Source organism: Somniosus microcephalus, chromosome 26 (genome assembly GCF_052327205.1).
Source record: "Somniosus microcephalus isolate GS21.2 chromosome 26, FLI_Smic_1.0, whole genome shotgun sequence".
Taxonomy (NCBI): domain Eukaryota; kingdom Metazoa; phylum Chordata; class Chondrichthyes; order Squaliformes; family Somniosidae; genus Somniosus; species Somniosus microcephalus.
This window is the reverse complement of record NC_141012.1, coordinates 23,257,997-23,280,762: the sequence shown is the minus strand read 5'-3', so window position 1 is coordinate 23,280,762 and position 22,766 is coordinate 23,257,997. Positions and strand designations below refer to the sequence as shown.

The 22,766-nt window shown below is 44.3% G+C and overlaps 1 protein-coding gene across 19 annotated transcripts in view; it reads left to right on the top strand.

Annotated features, from left to right (window-relative positions):
• Positions 1-22,766, top strand: part of LOC147100348 (neural cell adhesion molecule 1-like) — a 576,064-nt gene that overhangs the window by 360,398 nt on the left and 192,900 nt on the right. For all 19 annotated transcript variants that reach the window (XM_085967961.1, XM_085967951.1, XM_085967957.1 and 16 more), the window contains exons 3-6: positions 1,074-1,286; positions 1,951-2,094; positions 13,450-13,587; positions 14,137-14,254. In XM_085967961.1, coding sequence (XP_085824087.1) covers positions 1,074-1,286; positions 1,951-2,094; positions 13,450-13,587; positions 14,137-14,254 — 613 coding nt within the window. The remainder of the gene's footprint in view (positions 1-1,073; positions 1,287-1,950; positions 2,095-13,449; positions 13,588-14,136; positions 14,255-22,766) is intronic.

Here is a 22,766-nt window from a genome sequence, read left to right as displayed (position 1 = left end):
ATACAATAATTGGGTACACCCGGCAGCGCAGGGGAGTCAGACTCCTGTTATTGAGGTGTTCGGACTTCCGACAGCGCCAAGAAGCCGAGTAGTGGCAGTTTGGCGAACTACCCCCACTGACTAACACGGCCACCGCGGGAGACTCGGACTCGACAACATATCCGGTTATTGAGGTGTTTTCGGAATATGAATTTTGCCGGTTAATAGAGAATTCCGGATATAGGTGCCGTTTAAACGAGAGTTCCCTGTAATTGAAACTAAGCAACTTACATACTGTGGATACCTCCTAGATGGACCAAAATTCCAGGCTACATATTATTTCTAATCTGTTTCCTCTGCAATTAATAATTATCTGATGAAATGCTTTGAGCACATCCACATCAATTATTAGCATAAATTGTACAGTGTATGTGTATATTTTGGGGCTATCAAGTTCAAATCAAATCAAATCAAATCAACTTTTATTGTCATTGTTAGTGCACAAGTGCAGTACAACGAAATGTAGGCTTGCGGCTCCCGAGAGTGTACAATTTGGATTAGGACACTTAAACATTTCAACATACATTTGTACATATATATTAGCATAAATATGACCATAATAAAGTGAATAAAGTGCATCGGCAGATGTGCAGGCTTTAGTGTTTATTTGTGGAGTTCAGTAGGATGACAGCCCTGGGAAAGAAGCTGTTCCTAAATCTGGACCTTGGACCTTGTGCATTTCATTGAAACCCATCAGGTAAACCCCTCTCGTAAGTATCCATAACTTAGAAAGCAGAAAGACTTTCTGAGATAGGCTAGAATCAAATCATCTATATTCTGTGAGAAGTTAATCTGGTGGTGGAGATGTCCAACCTTCAGATTTTGATGGTTCTGATTATTTAATGGATATGTTTGATTTGCACATCCACCTAGCAGGCTATGTTTGTTAAGGATATAGCCGATCCATTCTGGTTAATAAACTCTAGAGCTTGGTGCCAACTGAACTTTTAAAGAGTTGTATATTTTTTAAACAGCCAAGTTTTCATATACTGATAAATATATGTACCTCATTAACTCATTTTTTTTTATTTCAGTGACTGGTGATGTCAGCACCATTTCCTGGTATCTGCCTAACGGTGACAAAATTGATCCAAATCAGCAACGCATTGCTGTTGCAACAGTAAATGAAATATCTTCTAGTCTGACCCTCTACGGTGCTATCATCGATGACGCTGGCATTTACAAATGTGTGGCAACTTCAAAGGACGGGAATGAATCCGAGGCTACGGTTAACGTCAAGATCTATCGTAAGGCACTCAACAATTATTTTTGTATTTATTTTGGATAGGATTACTTTAAAAAAAAATCCATTAACATTTATAGTCAGCCCAAACCAGGACCTCTTACCTGATGCTGCCTCCTCTCGCAGCACCATCATCATTACGATGAGGTCTGAGACCCAATATCCAGAGCTCCTCGGACATTTTCATTTGTGCACGGGGGGAATAACGCTGTGTGGGGGGTGGGGGCGCTCCCGAACTTAAACCCCATTGATTGCCACTGTTCAGGAAGACAGATTGCTGAAGGCTTTGTTTATCCAAAAGTAACAGCTATGAAGTTCTCCTTGAAGAATAGTTCAAGGGCGGCTATGAAAAATTCTGCATTCGCTCTTTGAAAATAGTTTTGCGCACTTCTCAATATCTGGGCTAACACAAAGCTGCCATCCTGATCGCCGTCTGCTTTCTTTCTTAAGCATACCATTATTTAACCTATTCGGGGTTGTCGTGACTTTTTTAATATAATGAAATAGTAAGTTTTCAACATATTTAAATATTGAAAATCAAAAAAGAATCCATCTGAGTCACCGAGTAAGAGGAAGAAAGGGGACAAAATTGGCCCGGAGAGGAGGAATAAATAAGAAAAATGTGTCCTTACTCTGTGTTTTGCACCTTTTGGTTTATTTTTTAACAGAAAAACTTGAGTTCAGGAATGCCCCTTCACCACAAGAGTTCAAAGTGGGTGATGATGCAATTGTCATTTGTGATTCTGTCAGCTCACCTCCACCTACCATCACCTGGAAGCACAGAGGTAGAGATGTTTCACTGAAGAAAGATGGTGAGTTAAAAGTAGTCAATGATCACTATTTTGCGATCTGTAAAGATGGTTAAGTTTCCGCAGTCACATGTCTGATTAGTTACTGACCGACTAACTGCGAGTGTTCACTTTTAGAAATCTGGCTGGCATTCTCAAATATTTGTGGTTGTAGTATTCAATTTGATTTCTTCATCCTGCTTCTTGGGCTGGGTTCATTTCTAATCCGGGTTGATTCTGATTAAAATAGCTATTGAATAACCAGTAAATAATGACTTTGTCTTGCATTCTCCGCACACATTAGGACTTAATAGGTTCTGGGTAAGCCATCACATGAAAATGTTGTCATGATAAAGATTGGCAGTGTTCTCCTTTGCATTGTATAAAGCCGTTGATATTTCCCCAGCTAAAGGTTCTTCGCTCATTGCATTGCATGTTTGGCTACCACAGTTTCCAAAGAAATAGGTTAGATTAGACAAAGTATACATCGTATATTCTGGATCTAAACCGGCCAGTCAAGGTTTTATTTTTCAGTCTTACCAGAAATTGCAAGGTGTCGGTACTGATGGCCCTAAGGGCTGTACCTCTCAGAATGCCATACAACTGTGGATTTCCAGTCATTTCAAATTTCCACTACTTGCAGTTCTTCCTTTTTTTTTTAGCCTTTATTGACGACATGTTCAAGGATTTCAGAGAGGAAAGGGATGTTGAAGACGGGGTGGTCGTTTACAAGGACAGAAGAGGCATGGTGGATATTTTGAGGACATGGTTGATGGTGGTTTTGAATGGGGAGATAGTTGGGTAACAATGTCAGCTAACGTGGGGGTCAGGAAGGGAAACTAGGTGGTCGGGAGTTTAATGGGAATGGGGGCTTGGCTTGGTGTGCAAGGAGAACGGTTGTAGAGGCAGCTAAATGGAGAGTCTCTTTCTTGGTATTGAAGAAACCTGAGCTGCTTGCACAGGTGAGAGGATGGGGGGTTTAAGGTAATGGAGGAAAGAAGACTCTCGTATCTTTGTTCTTGAACATGATCTTAGAGTAGTGTGCGGTGGTTCTTGAACATGATCTTAGAGTAGTGTGTGGTGTGACAGAGGAGAGTGAGGACCAAGAGAGCTTGATGTGGTCTAAACTGATCCAATGAGCGATGGCTGAGAGTTGTGTGCAGATATGATCAAGCTTGCGTTCCTTGCACTTGTAAATGAAGATGGTGACCTTATTGGAGGGCGGGGAGCAACAAGGGTGGGTGACAATTAAGTTTCTGATGGGAATGAATTCATTGAAGGTGGAAGTGAAGGAGTGATTGAGCAAATAAACACCTAACGAGGTATTATGGCAAATGGAGGGCCAAACACTAGACAGTTGAGAGTTTGAGTGCTGTTGTGAGTGACTTTTGGTAGAGTTTGTTTCTAGGTGAGGATACAGAAGGAAGTGGAGTTGAAAGAGGTTAGGGGTTGTGAATGATGAATGATACAAAGAAGTGGCCATAGGCAGCCTCCCCGATGATTGAGACCACGGGAGTGGAGAGGCTATGAGATATGGTGAGGTCCAAGGGGTGGCTGTGTATATATTTGGTGAATTTCTATGGAGGGGAATATTTAGGGCCAGCAGGAAGGCCGTGAATTTTAGAGGGCAAAGGGAGCAGAGATAAATATTGAAGTCACTCAATGTGCAGGCTGAGCGATGATGGTGGAATTTTTACATTTGGAGCCGCTGGGAGCGGGGGTGGGGGGACCAGTAGAACGTGTAAATCCGGGTTTTCCTGCACGGCACTCTACAGTGTGCGTGTAACATCACGGATAGATATTAGAGTGGTCTTTCCTCCAGGCTGGCTTCCAGTTGAGTGGGTAACACTGAGGAGGCCGCAAGCCTCGACCGCGGGGGTGTCCAATCCCCGGTCGGAGCGGTGTGATCCCTGACTCCGGGGGATGGGGGGTTGCGGGGAGGAAGTTGGTGTGGGGGGCAATGGTAGGGGAGCTGGGAGGAAGCTCCCGGCCCACAAGGATTGTTCCCCGAAGGCTGTTCTTGCCTCGCTGCAGCTGCCGGGAATCCCAAGGCCCGGGAACCCTGGGAGGGCACTGCTAAACCTGCACAGCAGGTTAAATCGGAGACTTCCAGCCTCATTAACATATTTAAAGTGCCAACCCGCCTCCTGGGAGCGGGTTGGCTCCCCCCCCCCCCACCGTCTTGCCTCAGTTAGTATAGCCAAGTGAGGCAGGTTCGGTAAGGGTATGGTATTGCCACCCATAAGCCAAGTTTCAGTCAAAGCCAGGACGTCAATATGATCATCCACAGTTAACCCTAGTGGGTGTGCTGGGTGAGGAGATTGGTGAGAGGGTCGGGTGGGGCATTTGGGAGGTTACTGCTCTTAAGGAAGCAGCAGTGGGTGCCACAATGGGTCTGTTGAGAATGTCAGGACAGGCACAGAGGGTAACCATGGGCTTGCTCAAGTGAGATTTATGCTTGGGATGGTGGCAAGAGAGAAGAAAGACAGAGAATTAAAGTACCTAAAGGGGAGTCATTAAAAACGACAGAAAGGGGAGAGAGTGGTAAAGAAACAGGAAGATAGAGATAATAGACTCGTGTCCGGAGCAACAGCCAAAATGTGCACACAAACCGAGAAGGTTGATCAAGGTAGTGCAATAGATGTTGTATACATGGACTTTCGGAAAGGCATTTGACAAAGTGCCACACAGGAGGCTTGTTAATAAGATGGAAGCCCATGGAATTAAGGGGAAAGTGGCGGGATGGATATGGAATTGGCTCAGTGACAGGAAGCAGAGGGCGGTGGTGGGTGGATGTTTTTCAGACTGGGAGGTGGTTTGCAGTGGTGTTCCCCAAGGGTACGTTTTGGGTCGATTAATCTTTTCAATTTTTATAAATGATCTAGACTTGAGTGCAGGGAGCAGCATTCTAAAGTTTGCAGATGATACAAATCTTGGCAAAGTAGTAGATAGTGATGAGGACAGCTGTAGATTTCAGGATGACAGACAGGATGGTGAAATGGGCAGAAGCAGGGCAGATGGAGTTCAATGTGGAGAAGTGTGAAGTGATGCACTTTGGGAGGACTGATATGGAAAGGCAGTAAACTATAAATGGCACGATTTTCAAAAGTGTAGATGAGCAGAGAGACCTTGGTGTCCAGATACACAAATCCTTAAAGGTGGCCGGGCAAGTTGATAAGGTGGTTAAAAAAGCATCTGGGTTACTTGGGTTTACAAATAGAGGAATAGAATATAAAAGCAAAGAGATCAGGCTCGAACTTTATAAATCACTGGTTAGGCCTCAGCTGGAGTATTGTGGACAATCCTGGGGTACCACCCCTCAGGAAAAGTGTAAAGGCCTTAGAAAGGGTACGGAGGAGATTTACCAGGATGTCCCCAGGGATGAAGAACTTCAGTTATGAGGAGAGGTTGGAAAAGTCACGACTGTTCTCCTTGGAACAGAGAAGGCTAAGAGGTGACCTAATAGAGGTTTTCAAGATGATGAGAGGTTTTGATGGAGTAGAGAGAGAAAAACTATTCCCTCTGGCGAGTGGGTCAATAACCAGAGGCCATAGATTAAAAATGATTGGCAAAAGATCTAGCGGGGAGATGAGGAGAATTTTTTTCACTGAGTTGTCCGGATCTGGAACACTCGACCTGAAAAGGTGGTGGAAGCTGAATCCATCAATAATTTTAAGAGAGTTGGACAGGTATCTGAGGAGGAGGAATTTATAGGGTTACAGACAAAAAGCGGGGGGGTGGGACTAAGCAGGACTGCTCTTTCAACGAGCCAGCACAAGCACAACGGGCCGAATGGCCGCCTCCTGTGCTGTAAGTATCTACAATTCTATGATTTTTAACTGGGCACTAAGGAAATGTCAGGTTACATAGGCAGGGCAGAAAGTAAGCGAAACATGTCGTGGTCATAAACAGAGGACTGGGAGGAAAAGATATGAAGAATATGGTAAGTATGGTTCTTGTCAGCCCCATTTCAATAGTGCCAAAAAGTGGACCATCTCCCTGCGTGGCAAAGTAGCCTGGTGGAATGTGAAATCTGTCCAGGTTCAATTAAGATGGAATTCTATATTTGTAACTTGGTCAAGGCATTGGAATGTTTAATGTGGAAATCATGGCAGCTGTGATCGTTCAGAGTTCATTTGCCTAAACTTGAGGACCAGCAGCCAAAGCGAAATATAAATCTCTGTCTGGGAGCATTGTATATTAATGACAAATTAATTGGGACTGTTAACTACACTGTTAAATAGATGTGATTCATTTCTGAGTCATAAGAGGCAAGTATACAAAGAAACTGTTTGGAACCTGAATCTAATCAAGTCAAATGTTGCTTTGCGAGATTCAATGCTGGTTGAAATTGTTTACATCTGTGGATTCCTTTTGTCTTTGGTCTTTCATTGCCAGAAATAATTCAAAGTGGGTTAGTTTTGATTAATATGGAAGACTGCATTTCTACATCTTCCTTCGTGCCAGCTTGGATATCAAAGCAAAGAGAGAGATTTAACAAGACTGCTGCCCTATGTTCTTTAGTTTTCCTATTTCTATGTGCAGCCATGCGAGTTAGGGGCTCTGAGAAGTTGAAAGTTTTTTTTAATTCATCATGTGTTTCGTTATGGACTCATTTAGCAGTTACTGAGGAGAATTTCAAAACTTTTGTTTTTGAACATTTTCGTACCAATTTGCAGGAGCCGTCAAGTGATGGGCAAAAATGAAAGGAAAGGAAACCCAATGAGCAGGCAAGACAGTATCCCAGCACCCGCACCTGTCTGATGGGCGCTGAAGTGAGATGTTGCAGAAGAGTGGCCCTGCTTAGCACCATCCCCGTAATCTCGGTTTTACAGCTTGCCTGGAAGGTTGTGGAGGCAGGTGGAAGCTGCAGCTGACAGTCGCTGTCGCTATCTGCATGTTGGCTGCAGGTGTCCTTGCAGCAGATGGCACAGCTCTGCATCTGCTTGGTTGCTGACCCAGAACCTGTGAAGGCAGTTCCCCATGTTACAGTCAAGTAGGCTAGACTTTACTGGCTCTTGAATCACCCTGGCATTTTTTACATGCAGTAACACTGAAGGAATGACAAATTCTGATTGGGCTCCTTCTGAAGGATCTTCCAGCGTTATGGTTAGTCAGGCCTTCACCTATTTGTAACATAGGTACTGTCACCACATACTTTGGGAAAATGAGCCTCAGCATCTACTAATCCGCAAAGTGGGTATATGTACCTCTGTCTATAGATGTTGGCATCAGGGTACCAGTAGATCAGCATTTAACAGCTCTGGTGCCTGGCATCCTTCCTTTAATCCTCCTATTTTTCTTTCAAAAATACATAAAGAGGGATTCCTATAGGGAAATCGATTGGTGGCACTAATGCTAGTGGGAGGAGAAGGGGGAAAAGACATTCTAACTGATTACCATGCACAGCTCCGCACCTAGCAATGACTGGATGCCCATGATAAATGAGCATGAAAGAATGTCGGGGAAATTGGTTGCAGGTTGAAATAGTATCGCCCAACTTAATTTAATATTATGAAGCTGCCACCTGTTTCAGACGAGAGCTTTCTGGCTCCAATTTATTTTCGATATGGAAACGCGTTTGGAGTGTAAATGCAGTGCCGATCCCGTGGAACAAATCTCTACCAAATTCCTGATCAATGACTCCCCATAAACGGGCCCATATGAGGAATACTAGAAACAAATATCAGGGTCATGATGTAAAGTTAACTCAAGTATTGCATTCTGTATGATTTGTTGATTTATTTTTGCACCAGTGTAATTTTACTTCATACAATAAACATGATTAGCAGTTTCTAGCTTGAGGCATTGGGCTGGATTTTGTGACTGGAGGCGAGTTGGAGGCGGGACTGCTGCTTGTCGTGTCAATGTCCCGCCTCCAATCAGAGGGATTTTCCCCTGATTGAGCTTGTTAAGCCCGCCCGGCGGGCTCAGCAGGCCAATTAGGGAAGAAGTCACTGACAGATCAAGTCAACATCAGACGTGCTATCTGTCAAGACTTCTTGAAAGAAGAAATGACAGCGTTTGACAGCTCTGTGAAGCTGTCAAACACTGCCATTTTCTTTAGTTTGATGAGTCCTTGTGGTGAGGAATCATCAAACCTTTCAACTTTGTAAATTTCACATGTCTGTAAGATCGGAGGATCCAACAGCCATTATGTGAAATTGACAAGGAGAATATCAGCTCTCCCCATCCAGCGCGGCTAAAGGCTGTAGAAAGAAAACAAGGTAAGTGCACACTTTTTTAAACTTATCACTCACCTTACATACTTACCACTCCACACTTGCACCCATCACTCACCTCTACACCTTACTTCCAGGTGCCTCCGACCACCGCAGGCCTCCCCCACGTCTCCTCCAACCCAGTCAGGTTCTCCAAGGTCCGGAAGCCTTCACCTGTGAAGGTAAAATGGCACTAATCCTTTTTTCTGCCTGTTAACTACCTGTTAACAGGCAGTTAAAAGGATTAAATGCCTTTCCCGCCTCCAGGAGACGGGACCCTAAGCTGCACATCTTCCCGCCTCCTGGCAAAAGGGCATGGAGGCGGGATGGGGGGGGGGTTTGCCATCCACCCCCACTTTCTCCGATTTTATTGGCTGTCCCACCTCCTCGGGGCTTGGAAAATCCAGCCCATAAAGTCTGTCACCGTAGTGTTTCCACCAATTCAGAGAACTGGAGGACACAATTGGTAGGCTTTACTTTTCTGATGTATACCCAATGGTAATCGAATTCATTATTTGCCCTGTTGCACACTAGTGCCGATGCTTCAAGCGTAAAGTCGTTTCAGCTTGTAGGGAGTGCAAGTGCGCGACGGAAGCTGATTCCTTTTTGCATTGAGCACATTGAGTAAAAAGTATTGATTAAAAAAAACAAATTGCAACACTAATATCCTGATTACAGGAAGCATCCTATGTACGAGCAAAAGGCAGCTACCAACCTTTATAGCTCCCAAAGCCTGTCTTTACATGAAATCTTTTCAGCTAAACCTTCTCAGCTGGTGGTCTCCCCACTGAGCTCTTCCTCCTCAGCCACTAAAAACTGACTAGGCTCCAACCGTGCTAGTCACAGAAAAAGACAAGGTGACGTACCAAATCTGTTACAAAACCTTTCATGTATTTAGCAGTGGTAATAGATATATCTTTGACAGATTGCAAAGAAATTGGCCTTAGGGTAATTGGATTAGTCAGATTAGCCTTGGAACACTTCCACATGACCGTGCAGGATCAGTTGGTCTGAGTTTGGCTGAATAAGGAGGGAATCACTCCTGCTCCCATTTGTCAGAATGTGATCCTACTAGTGCAATATTATCATCGCAAAATGATGCTTTTGACTCTGCATTTAATAGGGGTAGATAACATAGCAGCGGGTGTGCTCAATCATATCACAGTCCATCTTCGCACGGAAGATCCACCTGGAAATATTTCAGCACATATTTAAGATGTGTGGTCATCAGGAAAGAGATTTCTGTCTCGGGAACCGATCAACTCCAGTATTTCTACTTGTGGCCCGAGAAAAAAAGGCTTGTCATTTCAATTCACCGCACCATTCCCACTCAGACCTCACCGTCTGCGGCCTCTTGCATTGTTCCACAGAAGCTCAGCGTAAACTCGAGGAACAGCACCTCATCTTCCGATTAGGCACTTTACAGCCTTCCGGACTCAATATCGAGTTCAACAACTTCAGATCATAACCTCGGCCCCTATTATATTTTTATATTTTTATCCACACTTTTGGTTTGTGCCTTTTCCTTGTTTCTCTCTCTCTCCCACATGGCAGCTGTCTCTCACTCTGCCAGTGCATTTCACACTTCATCTAGAACCATTGTCTGTTTCTTTACCTGTCCTATTACCATCTCGTCTCACCTTGAATATCTCTTAATGTCTCTTCTTTCATCCCCTCCCCCATTTCCCAGCCCCCAAACTGCCTTTTAATCTTTTCATTTCCTGCCTTTTCTCTCAGTTCTGTAGAAGGGTTTCGACCCGAAACGTCGACTCTGTTTCTCGCTCCACGGATGTTGCCTGGCCTGCTGAGTTTTTCCAGCGTTTTCTGTTGTTATTTCAGAATTATATTTACACTGTTAACTGCTTTTTGGCTCTACAAGCCACAAGTAGAGGCAGGATCTCACAGAGGGGATCTTCACTCACACTTGAGGGGTGCAATACTGCATTCGAACCCAGAAATTTTCCAGCTGGCAGTATGGTTATTGAAAGATACCAAATGGTAGGGCCTCTCCTCCCCAGTGTTAGATACCTTGATTAAACACCACCGAGCATCCAATAATAGAATTTAAAAAACGAAATGGAAGAAGTTTGTAGATTGGTATTCTATTAAGTCAGTTAGTCCCATCTTGTGTGTTGTCGTGCAAATTGCGTAGTGTCTTCAGCATCTATTCAATATGTGTTGTAAAATCTAGTTCTGTTTGTATTTCTGTTAGCGTCTTCATGACCCTTTTGTGTTTGGATTGTTGGGGATCACCTGTCGATTTCCTGTCTTACATAAGATGTTTGGAAATTGCAGCCAGTTAAGCCTTTGTTGGTTCCTAATTGAGACCATAATTTAGTTCTGCACAAGTTAATGTTCCCACCAATTGAACCCCTGTGAACATGAGCTTATTTTTTTGTTACATGTTGTCAGCATTAGTTTTGTTTGCAGGCCGCCTTGTATATGAGCCGTATTTGATTTTCCATCTTGACGGGGCATCCTTACGGCCCACCCAGAGATTTTATTTGAAGTCTCAAATAATTTGAGCAAGAAATTGTTGTCCCATTGTTTTATCCACTGCTAAGTCAGTGCTGACACATTGTTTCCTTGATGTAAATGTTCACAGAGCTCTACTTTATTATGTCTTACACAGAGCAATTTAGGAAGTCTTGACAGCTATTCATTTCCTGCAATGCAAAGACCCAAGGCAAAGTGGTATTTAAGCAGCAGATAGCTAAATGGATGGCTCAGTGCAACTTACCCTGCTATCATCTTAACAAGGAAGAAGGCCAGTGGGAAGATTGAGGGTCATTCTATCCTCTTACACCTGCTTCCTGGGCATCCTTCAATCAGCTTCCAATTGATACCATACACAACGCAGTAACTGTCACATTCACCAAGCATTACTGTCCAGATTTAGCCGCAGTATATGGCGATGGTTGAGTACCTTCGGGGCTTGTCCCTCACCGCTGCCGTAACTTCACCAGAAGTGTGGCGGAAATGCAGTTTATGTGCACATTATGATAACAACATTTTCATGTGCCTGGTTAGCCTGTATTTTCTCCAGAACCTGTCGAGCTAAGCTATACTCTTATGATGTGTGAAGTATGCATATCATTTGAAGAATGAATAAGAACAGATAGGGATCAGTTCCAGGCCTGTATTTGTGAAGCTGTTTGCAGTGTCAGCCAAGCATTGCACAGGCCCTGAGCACTGCCAGATTGTTTTAAAAATATTAGCTTGACTTCCTATATCATGCAGTAACAAATTATTAAGTTTTGGGACTAAGAGTTGATTGTGTGTGTTAGGACTGAGCTTTTACACTGTCTACCCATGGTTCTAAAGGCATTTTGTCAATCAGTGATATTTTCTAACACAGATGTTGCACGATTGGTGCAAGTAAATGATATGTAGCATTTCTGTGATTGCTTTTGTGTTTTCATATATTTAGTGCAGGAACTGTTTTACCTTTCAAACCATTGGGTTGAAGAGGCACCTGCCATGGGCACTTTCTTCTATAGAAAACAGTGTAAAATGCAAGGTGGTAGAAGTTATGCTGCAGCTATACAACGTCCTGGTTAGACCACACCTGGAGTACTCTGAGCAGTTCTGGGCACCACACCTTAGGAAAGATATATTGGCCTTGGAGGTTTACCAGAATGATACCCGGACTCCAGGGGTTAAATCACGAGGCGAGATTACACAAACTAGGGTTGTATTCCCTGGAATTTAGACGGTTAAGGGGTGATTTGATCGAAGTTTTCTCGATATTAAGGGGAACAGATAGGGTAGATAGAGAGAAACTATTTCTGCTGGTTGGGGATTCTAGGACTAGGGGGCAGAGTCTAAAAATTAGAGCCAGACCTTTCAGGAGTGAAATTAGGAAACACTTCTACACACAAAGGGTGGCAGAGGTTTGGAACTCTCTTCCACAAATGGCAATTGATAGATCAATTGTTAATTTTAAATCTGAGATTGATAGATTTTTGTTAACCAAAGGTATTAAGGGATATGGGGCAAAGGCAGGTACTGTATATGGAGTTAGGTCGCAGATCAGCCATTGAATAGCGGAACAGGCTTGAGGGGCTAAATGGCCTAATCCTGTTCCTATGTTCCTATAAAATGTGCTATTCCTTGCTTTTGAAATTGCCTTACTTAATTGAGATAGTCATTCATACACTTTGCCAAAAAGGGAGCAGACTTTGCAGATTCTGTTCAGGTTTTAACAAAAAGAGCTTGTATTTGTATAGTGCCTTTTAATGTAGAAAATTACTTCAGGTGCTTCGCAGAGGATTTGGAGAAGCATTTATCAAACTTGTAACTAAAGTAAATTCCTATAATCAGTCTCCAGCTTGAAATGCGTGAAAGGAATTACGCAAATGAAAACGAAAATTCAGTCCAACATGGGAAACGTATTTGTTTGCTCTATTTATGCAGTACAGTAACGGAATGGGACAAAGCTGTCAAAAAATGATTGGTACTGTGAGCTATGAAGGAGCGGTTTGAGTGAGCTAGAAACCAAACTGCTCACCGAGTAAGAAAGACGCAGGCTAATTTCAAGATAATAATTGCAGGACCTGTCAAGCCGCGAGCTGGGCGTTGTCTTCGAGGGTAGACGAGATCTTCGTTGCCTGAATGCTTTTGTCTGTAGACTTTGTATTCAAGTGAAGTATTTTTAACTGTGACCTTCGTGAGGATGTCACTCGAAGAGGTAATTGGGAATGAAATTTCTCCTGTCGATAATTGTAGCCACAAAAAAAAACGTCAGTGTGAGCACAAATAGGATTTTGTGTTAGTGCTCCTACCAACTTCCATGATAAAATTGTCAACCAGAGGAATTTCACCCTTCGGGTTATCTAATTTAAAACTAGCGCTATTGCAATTCTGTTCCCGTTATCACCTGCATCTGGAAACTCGATGGCAATTCTTGGGAATGTTAGAGCAGAAACAACCTGTAATTAAAGGGGAAAGTGCAGATATCACAACCAAGTCTATGAATGAGAAAGAGGAATAACAGTACAGATAGAAAAGGATAAAGATTCTGCTGGAGAAAGTCCTAAAGTTAAGCAAGCGGGCATCTACAGGCTATAGATTTCCTGAGTTGCTTTACTTCTATTATTTAACCCGATTTTATTTTTTAAGTGCAAGTACTGATGGTCTCCATTTTTATTGCCTTCAGTTCGTTTCACTATGTTGCCAAACAACTACTTGCAAATTCGCAACATTAGGAAGACAGATGAAGGTACTTACAGATGTGAAGGAAGAATCGCTGCCCGTGGTGAAATCAAATTCAAGGATATAAAGGTTATTGTTAATGGTAAGTTTTTAATTCTCAATACTATGGTCATTGATCCAGTTTGGTGAATCGTATGTCCCTTTTGATTTAAAAAAAAGTACTGGCTAATGTGACTATATGCAGTTGTTACTTGTCATTTCATCTCATTTCCACATTGTTTCATGTATAAAATGGTTTCGTTAATAACAGCTTGCGTTTACATAGCACATCATAAATAGGAGTGATGAAAAGAAGACTGGTGGCAGAGAAACTGAACACCCTGGAGGGGATACAAGGAGAAATCCTTGAAGGACTGCTTGGAGGTAATGGTGCGGGAAGATAGAGAAGCGGTTGCTGTGCATGCACTGGGTGTGCGTGGATAGGGGAAGGAATGGAACCATGAATAGGCAGTCACTTGGAGCTTGATGACTGACAGGCAATGGAGGAGGACGTGGTGGCGAAACATACTGAACGCTTGAGCTGATGCTGAGGGATAATGCACCACAGAAGAAGGCATTCAGGACTTTGGCTAGTTGCCTTGTATTAACACCTCATCTGGTATTTATGCCTCCTCTTGTATTTGTGTTACAGTTCCTCCCAGCATCCGTGCCCGGGAAATGGTGGTGAATGCCACTGCACACAGTGGTCAGTCTGTCATATTGGCCTGTGACGCGGATGGCTTCCCAGAGCCAGAGGTGACCTGGCAGAGGTAAGATGAATGCAGAATTCCAACGAGAATAAAATTACAGGAAACTTTCTGGTATCCGGCACGGACGGGACCGACCTGGTGCCGGTCCATCAACAATGCCGGATAACCGAACGCTATAGTTAAAAGATACGGAGCTCAGAGCTCCGTCTAAAGCAACAAACCCTGTTGCTAACAGCTTCAAAACAATCGGCACAACTTGCAAGTGTCTCTGTAGCTTAGCAACAGCTTCAGCTACACGCTTGCACAGCCACAAATGAGTAAAAAAGAGTAACTAAAAGTAAAAAAAGTTATCTGAACCGACTCCTGAATTTTGCCGGTGGATAGAGCATTCCGGTTATTTAGTGGCCGGTTAATCGAAAGTTTCCTGTATTCCAATTGCTTCAATCTTCTCTTTGTTTTCTCCCTAGCAACTCGCAAGTTGCGCCTGTTCAGCTAGTGCTGACTGGCTCACAGTGGTACCAGAGACTGCTCTGGGGTGTGATGCACCTTTCCATTGGATAGGCTTTCGATATATAATGAATTGAACTCTGCTCGAATGATTTCACTGAACATGTTTTAAAGGCTGTCACCGACAAAAAAAAGGCAGGAAGCGGTCGCCTTTAAATAGCGCTCCCCCAGTCCCTTTCTGACAGCATAACGCTCCCCTCAACCTGTCGTTGCTAGCGGCAGGCGGTAAGGCAGGGGGCGCCACTCAATATCCGGTCCGGGGTGCAAACGGGGCGTTGCGCACTCGAATGACGTCACAATTTGCCGGCGCAGGAGATCGTGGCGGAAGTGTTTAGCGCCGCCACAAAATGTCTAGTTAATTTCGCGAGCGGCACAAGCATCGCCGCGCCTGGGCGCTAGTTGCTTTGTGCCCCAATTGGCGCCCTCTTAAGGCACTAACGAGCGGCGCAAACTATTATGTCCGTGTGTAATTGAGACACGGACTGCAGGAGTTGGTTACAACAGGTCTTTACTGAGTGGAGACAAACTGGAACTACGATGCAACGTTACTACACAGGCTTATATACAGGGGTGGTCACTACTGGTACTGCAGTATACAGGGGCTGCAGAATATAGTTCCTTCTGCAAAGTACATACACTACAATTCCTCCCCTTTTAGCTAAACAGTACATAACATTCAATTAATAATTAAATAACATATTTACAATTACAGTTGCTAGATACATTAGCTGAAGTTAAGCAATTATAAGTTCAGTCTTTGAGGAGGCTTCCTGATTCTGTCTGGATAATGCCTCTTTGGGGTATCAGGTTCTTCTGGCAAAGTTGATTCGGAATCAACGTCGTTGTTTGGTTCGTCTGCTTCCAATATCACCGATTCTGAGGTAGATGCAATTGGTACTTCGGTTTCATCATCAGGTGTATCGGATCATGGTGTGGAATTGACGTTTTCCAGTGACTCTAGATCTGGTCAGCATGGCGTCTTACCATGCTCTCTCCAACATCCACGGTATACATTAGGGGTCCTTGCCGTGTGCAGATCGTTCCTGGCTGCCATTTCTCTGTGCGGTAGTCCCGGGCCAAAACTGGTTGACCTATCTTAAAGCTCCTGGTCGGCCTTTCATTCATATTCTGAAACTGCCTGTTCTCCACATCTCTTCTGATGTTTGGCTTAACCAAATCCAAACGGCATCGTAGTCTTCGATTGAAGAACATCATGGCTGGAGTTTGGTTGGTAACCGCATGTGTCGCATTCCGGTAGGCAAACAAGAAGTTATCCACCTTGTGTTGTAGGGGTATGTCTTGATTGATAGCCTTCTTGAATGTTTGAACGAACCTCTCAGCCAATCCATTGGTGGCTGGATGATATGGGGCGGATGTGTAATGCTTAACACCATTGTTCTTTAAGAACCTCCGGAACTCTTCAGACACAAACTGTGGTCCATTGTCGGAGCAAATCTGTTCAGGCAGCCCATTTCTGGCGAATATGGTTCGTAAGACTGTGATAGTTTTTTCTGTGGTGGTTGAGGACATTTTTATTACCTCTGGCCACTTTGTACATCCACCGCAATTAAAAACATCGAGTCCATAAATGGACCAGCAAAATCAATGTGCACCCTTTGCCATGGAGATGAGGGCCACTCCCATGGATGTAGAGGGGCTTGTGGTGGGGCGTTTTGAACCTTCTGGCATCCTGTACAGCTCTTGGTCATCTCTTCGATTTCTCTATCGATTCCCGGCCACCACACAAACGCTCTGGCTAAGTTCTTAATTTTTACCCCTCCCAGATGACCCTCATGGAGCTCATTGAGCACTCTATCCTTCAATTTGGGTGGAATTACTACTCTGGATCCACACATCAAGGTTCCTCTGCACACTGACAGCTGTTCTCTTCTCGGCGAGAATGCTGGCAACAGTGGTTCGCCATGTGCTGGCCATCCCTTCACCGTTAAATCATAGACCCTGGAGAGTGTCGGGTCATTTTGTGTTTCCTTTTCTATGTTTGCATTCGTCACAGGTAGACATTCGACTATGGTCGAGTGGAATATCTCCACAGGATCCACTGCAGGTGCTTCTTCCACCATCGGCAATGGTAGGCGCGACAATCCATCAGCATTCCCATGCTGTTTAGTTCCTTTGTACTCGATGTCATATTGGTGTGCCCCTAGGAAAAGGGACCACCTCTGTAGCCGTTGTGCTGTCATTCTCGGGATGCCCTTCTGAGGGTTGAAAATGGAGACGAGAGGTTGATGATCAGTTAGTAGAGTAAATTTCTGACCGTGCAGGTAGTGATTGAACTTCTTCACCCCCCACACCAGGCTGAGGGCTTCTCTGTCAATCTGGGCGTAGTTACGCTCGGCTGAAGTTAACGAGCGTGACGCAAAAGCTATCGGCCTCTCTGAACCATCAAGGAATTTATGTGACAGTACCGCTCCAATGCCATAGGGAGACGCATCACACGCCAGTCTTATCGGTAGTGATGGGTTGTAGTGAGCCAATACTTCTCTTGAAGTGATTAGGTCTTTACTCTTCTGAAAGGCCCGCTTACATTCATCGCTCCATTTCCATGCTACTCCAGTTTGTAGTAGGGCGTTCAGTGGGTGCAGAATTGTGGACAAATTCGGCAAAAACTTATGGTAGTAATTCACCAATCCGAGGAATGACCTCAGTTGCGACACATTTTCAGGTGCTGGAGCCTTAACCACCGCTTCAATTTTGTCAGGGGACTTATGTAACCCCTCTTCATCAATTACGTGGCCATAATACAATATCTGTTTCTTAAAAAACTCGCACTTGGGGCGATTGGCTCGTAGCCCATGTTCTCTTAGTCTAGTGAGCACCTGCTCTAGGTTGGCAAGCTGTTCACTGTCATCTTCACCTGTCACTAAGATGTCGTCCAAGTAACATGAGTCCCCGGAATCCCTTGCAGGACTTGTTCCATCGCTCTTTGCCATATCGCCGGAGCTGATGCTACTCCGAATACCAGTCAATTATACTGGTAAAGACCTTTGTGAGTGTTTATCGTGAGATACTTCCTAGAGGATTCTTCAACCTCCATCTGCAAATATGCTTGTGCTAGGTCAATTTTTGTAAAACGCTTCCCTCCAGATAGTGAGGCGAAAATATCTTCGATCCTCGGGAGAGGATATTGTACTGTGTGAAGGACTGGGTTCACCGTCACCTTGAAGTCCCCACAGATGCGAACCTTCCTTGGCTCCTCAGACTTATTGTTTAACGTTTTCTTCATGACAGGAACGATGGGTGTCGCCCACTTGCTCCAGTCTACCTTAGATAACACGCCTGCATTCTCCAGATTCTCCAGCTCTGCCTCGACGGCTGGACGAATTGCATACGGTACCGGTCTTGCTTTGAAAAACTTGGGAATTGCATTCTCTTCTATTTTTATCGAGGCAGTTACGCCTTTAAGAGTTCCCAGTTCTTGTTGAAATACCTCTTTGGCGTTAGCTAAGATTTTTGACAATCGTCCAGGTGTGACGTCGTCATCCTTTTTACCAGCCACCGTCAGTGCCTAAATGGAGTGCCAGTCTAAACTTATCTTTCTGATCCATTCACGTCCCAATAACGGTGGTCCACCATCTTGCAGTATCTACAGATACAATTTCTGTATTTCCTTGCCGTTGTATTCGACAGGCACCCTTATTTTCCCTCTGGGGTATACTTTCTGCCCCGTATACGTCTTCAAGACAATGGATGTCTCTTTCAAGGGTATGTGTGAGAATAGCCGCTCGTAGTCTCGTCGATTCATGACGGTCAGGGCTGATCCTGTATCCAATTCCATTTTTACTTGGGACCCTGCTATCGTGAGGGTGACCCACATGGTTCGGTGATCTTCTTTTGCGATTACGTTGTGAAGTTTGAGACCGCTTAGTCTCTTGTTCCCGGATTCACTATCGCTCTTCTGGTCTTCGGAACTACTGTCCGTCATCTTTTGTACTTTCCTGTACTGTTCCTTCGTAGCCTTTTTGTTGTCGTTAGTCTTCTTCCCAGACCTGCAAACTCGTGCAATGTGTCCCATCTTTCCGCATTGCCTGCATATTTTGTCCTTGGACCAGCAGTCCTTCTGGTCATGGGTTGTTCTGCCGCAGCGATAACATTTTTCAAATCCCCGTGTCATTTCGTGGGTGCCGTATTCCTGTGGCTTTTGCTGTATTTCCGCAGCTCCCTTTGCTGCTGCTTCGTACGATACTGCCACGCTGAAAGCCTTATCTAGCGTCAGCTCTTTCTCTGAGAGTAACCTCTTCTGGGTTCCTTCACTCAGGAGTCCACAGACAAATTTGTCCCGTAGAGTATCTGTCAGTCCTGCTCCGAACTGACAATGCTTTGATAGCTTGCGTAGTTCCGTAAGGTAATCAACATTGCTCTCATCTTTATGCTGATTTCTCCTGTGGAATTTAAATCTTTCTGCTATCAGCAGCGGTGTAGGATTTAGGTGTTCCTGTAGGATATCAACAATTTCGTTAAAACTCTTTGCCATCGGTTTGGCTGGAGTGATCAGGTTCCGCAATAGGCCGTACGTTCTTGCGCCCATTAAGTTTAGTAGTACCGATGCCTTTTTCTCATCGGCTACTTCGTTTGCCTTGCAATATACTTCGACTCTTTCCACATACGTGGTCCAGTCTTCTATTGCATTATCGAAGGCAGTGATATTGCCAGTCTTCGGCATCTTGGAAATCTAAGATGTCGCCTCCCGCGCTTTGCCTTCTTCCCCGATTTAACAAAATGGCGCCTCCCGCGCTTTGCCTTCTTCCCCGCTGGATTAAGATGGCACCTCCCGTGCTTTCCGTCTTCTCCGCTGCTGCTAGCGCTGTTGCTGGCGTTTTATGCCTTGATGGCGACACCCTATGGTCTTCGCGCACTTCCCCCCCGCGCTGCTGCTAACGCCGCTCTCCGCGGTTCCCGTGGCAAACTGCAGCTCCTCGCGGCTTTCTGCGCTCCTAATTTCTTTTATTTTCCCGTCATCAGAGCAACCCTATGGGACACTTTCCTCCCTCTTCTCGGGTCTGTACGCTGCCCGGCTTCGTAGCACCGTGTGTGCTCCACCCTCTCTCTCTCCTCTTCCTGACAACGCTGCTCGGCCCCGTAAAGCCACCCGATCGAGCTCTAGCCCGCCGCAGCCCAGGAAGGATCAGTGTACTACCTGCCACCAGCCCGATTAGCTGGAACACCATAGACAGGATAACCAAGCCCCGCTCTCGACAGCCTCTCCTGCAAACCTTCAACTCCGATGAATCAGAGGCGGTTGCCCACGGTCGACGCCCGTTTCTTCTGTTTGTTTTTTTTTCTTTCTTCCTTCTGGCTTCGACCTCTAACAACTTCGCTTCAGGGATGGATCCCCATGAGGTGGTGCAGAACTGTAGGTAAGTTCGGATCTGCTCGTCGCCAGTATTATGTCCGTGTGTAATTGAGACACGGACTGCAGGAGTTGGTTACAACAGGTCTTTACTGAATGGAGACAAACTGGAACTACTATGCCAAGTTACTACACAGGCTTATATACAGGGGTGGTCACTACTGATACTGCAGTATACAGGGGCTGCAGAATATAGTTCCTTCTGCAAAGTACATACACTGCACAAACAACTGAATTTTTCCCTCAGGTTTTGCTTTGAAATGAGCAGTATTGGTTTCTTTGACCATATTGAATCCAATAAATATTCATTCTTCTCTGTTTGTATTCGTGAATGTTTTGCCAATTGCTCTTGTATCAGGAAATAATTTGTTGCTATGTTACATCAATTATTGACGAATTCAGGAATTTCTCTTTATCTGGTGTCTACTTGAAGCCAGAAAACACAGCAATACAAACACATCCTATTCATTAATTCGGTGATCAGTTCCCATGATTTGTTGATCCTGTTTCCTGCTATGATTTTGGATCAGTGATCACAGCTGTTGAGTTAACAGTGAAATGGACGCCTAAATCCCTTTGCTCCTTCCCAACTCCTAATCATAGAAACAAAGAAAAACATAGAAAAATAGGAGCAGGAGTAGGCCATTCGGCCCTTCGAGCATGCTCTGCCATTCAATATGATCATGGCTGATCTCCATCTCAATACCATATTCCCGTTCTCTCCCCATACCCCTTGATGCCTTTTGTGTCTCGAAATCTATCTATCTCCTTCTTAAATATATTCAGTGACTTGGCCTCCACAGCCTTCTGTGGAAGAGAATTCCACAGGTTCACCACCCTCTGAGTGAATAAATTTCTCCTCATCTCAGTCCTAAATGTCCTACCCTGTATTTTGAGACTGTGACCCCTTGTTCTAGACCCCCCAGCCAGGGGAAACATCCTCTCTGCATCCAGTCTGTCTAGCCCGGTCAGATTTTTATACGTTTCAATGAGATCCCCTTTCATTCTTCTAAACTCTAGTGAATACAGGCCTAGTCGACCCAATCTCTCCTCATATGACAGTCCTGTCATCCCAGGAATCAGTCTGGTGAATCTTTGCTGCACTTCCTCTATGGCAAGTATATCCTTTCTTAGGTAAGGAGACCAAAACTGCACACAGTACTCCAGGTGCGGTCTCACCAAGGCCCTGTACAACTGTAGCAAGACATCCTTGCTCCTGTACTCAAATCCCCTTGCAATGAAGGCCAACATACCATTTGCCTTCCTAACTGCTTGCTGCACCTACATGTTTGCTTTCAGTGCCTGGTGTACAAGGACACCCAGGTCCCTTTGTACATCAGCATTTCCCAATCTATCACCATTTAAATAATACTCTGCTTTCCTGCTTTTCCTATCGAAGTGGATAACTTCACATTTATCCACGTTATACTGCATCTGCCATGTATTTGCCCACTCATTTAACTTGTCTAAATCGCCTTGAAGCCTCTTTGCATCCTCCTCACAATTCACAAACCCACCTAGTTTTGCGTCGTCAGCAAACTTGGAAATATTACGTTTGGTTCCCTCATCCAAATCATTGATATATATTGTGAATAGCTGGGGCCCAAGCATTGATCCCTGCGGTACCCCATTAGTCACCGCCTGCCACCCCGAAAAAGACCCATTTATTCCTACTCTCTGTTTCCTGTCTGCTAACCAATTTTCAATCCGTGCCAGTATATTACCCCCAATCCCATGTGCTTTAATTTTGCACACTAACCTCTTATGTGGGACTTTATCAAAGGCCTTCTGAAAATCCAAATACACCACATCCACTGGTTCTCCCTTATCTATTCTACCAGTCACATCCTCAAAAAACTCCAGTAGGTTTGTCAAACACGATTTCCCTTTCAGAAATCCATGTTGACTTTGTCTAATCCCATTGATATTTTCTAAGTGTCCTGTTATCACATCCTTTATAATAGACTCTAGTATTTTCCCTACTACTGATGTTAGGCTAACCGGTCTGTAGTTCCCTGTTTTCTCTCTCCCACCTTTTTTAAATAGTGGGGTTACATTTGCTACCCTCCAATCTGCAGGAACTGTTCCATAATCTATAGAATTTTGGAAGATGACAACCAATACATCCACTATTTCCATGGCTACCTCTTTTATTACTCTGGGATGCAGATTATCAGGCCCTGGGGATTTATCAGCTTTCAGTCCCATTAATTTCTCCAGCACTATTTTTTTACTAATACTAATTTCCTTTAATTCCTCCTTCTCACAGACCCTTGGTTTCCTAGCATTTCTGGGAAGTTATTTGGGTCCTCTTCCATGAAGACAGAACCAAAGTATTTGTTTAATTGCTCTTCCATTTCCTTGTTCCCCACTATACATTCTCCTGTTTCTGACTGTAAGGGACCTACATTTGTCTTCATTAATCTTTTTCTTTTTACATACTTGTAGAAGCTTTTACAATCGCTTTTATGTTCCTTGCAAGTTTACTCTCATACTCTATTTTTCCCCTCTTAATCAATCTCTTGGTCCTTTTTTGCTGAACTCTAAACTGCTCCCAGTCCTAAGGCTTGCTGCTTTTATGGCAATTTTATATGACTCCTCTTTGGATCTAATACTATCCTTAATTTCCTTTGTTAACCATGGTTGGGCCGCTTTTCCTTTTGTGTTTTTGCGCCAGAAAAGAATGTATAACTGTTG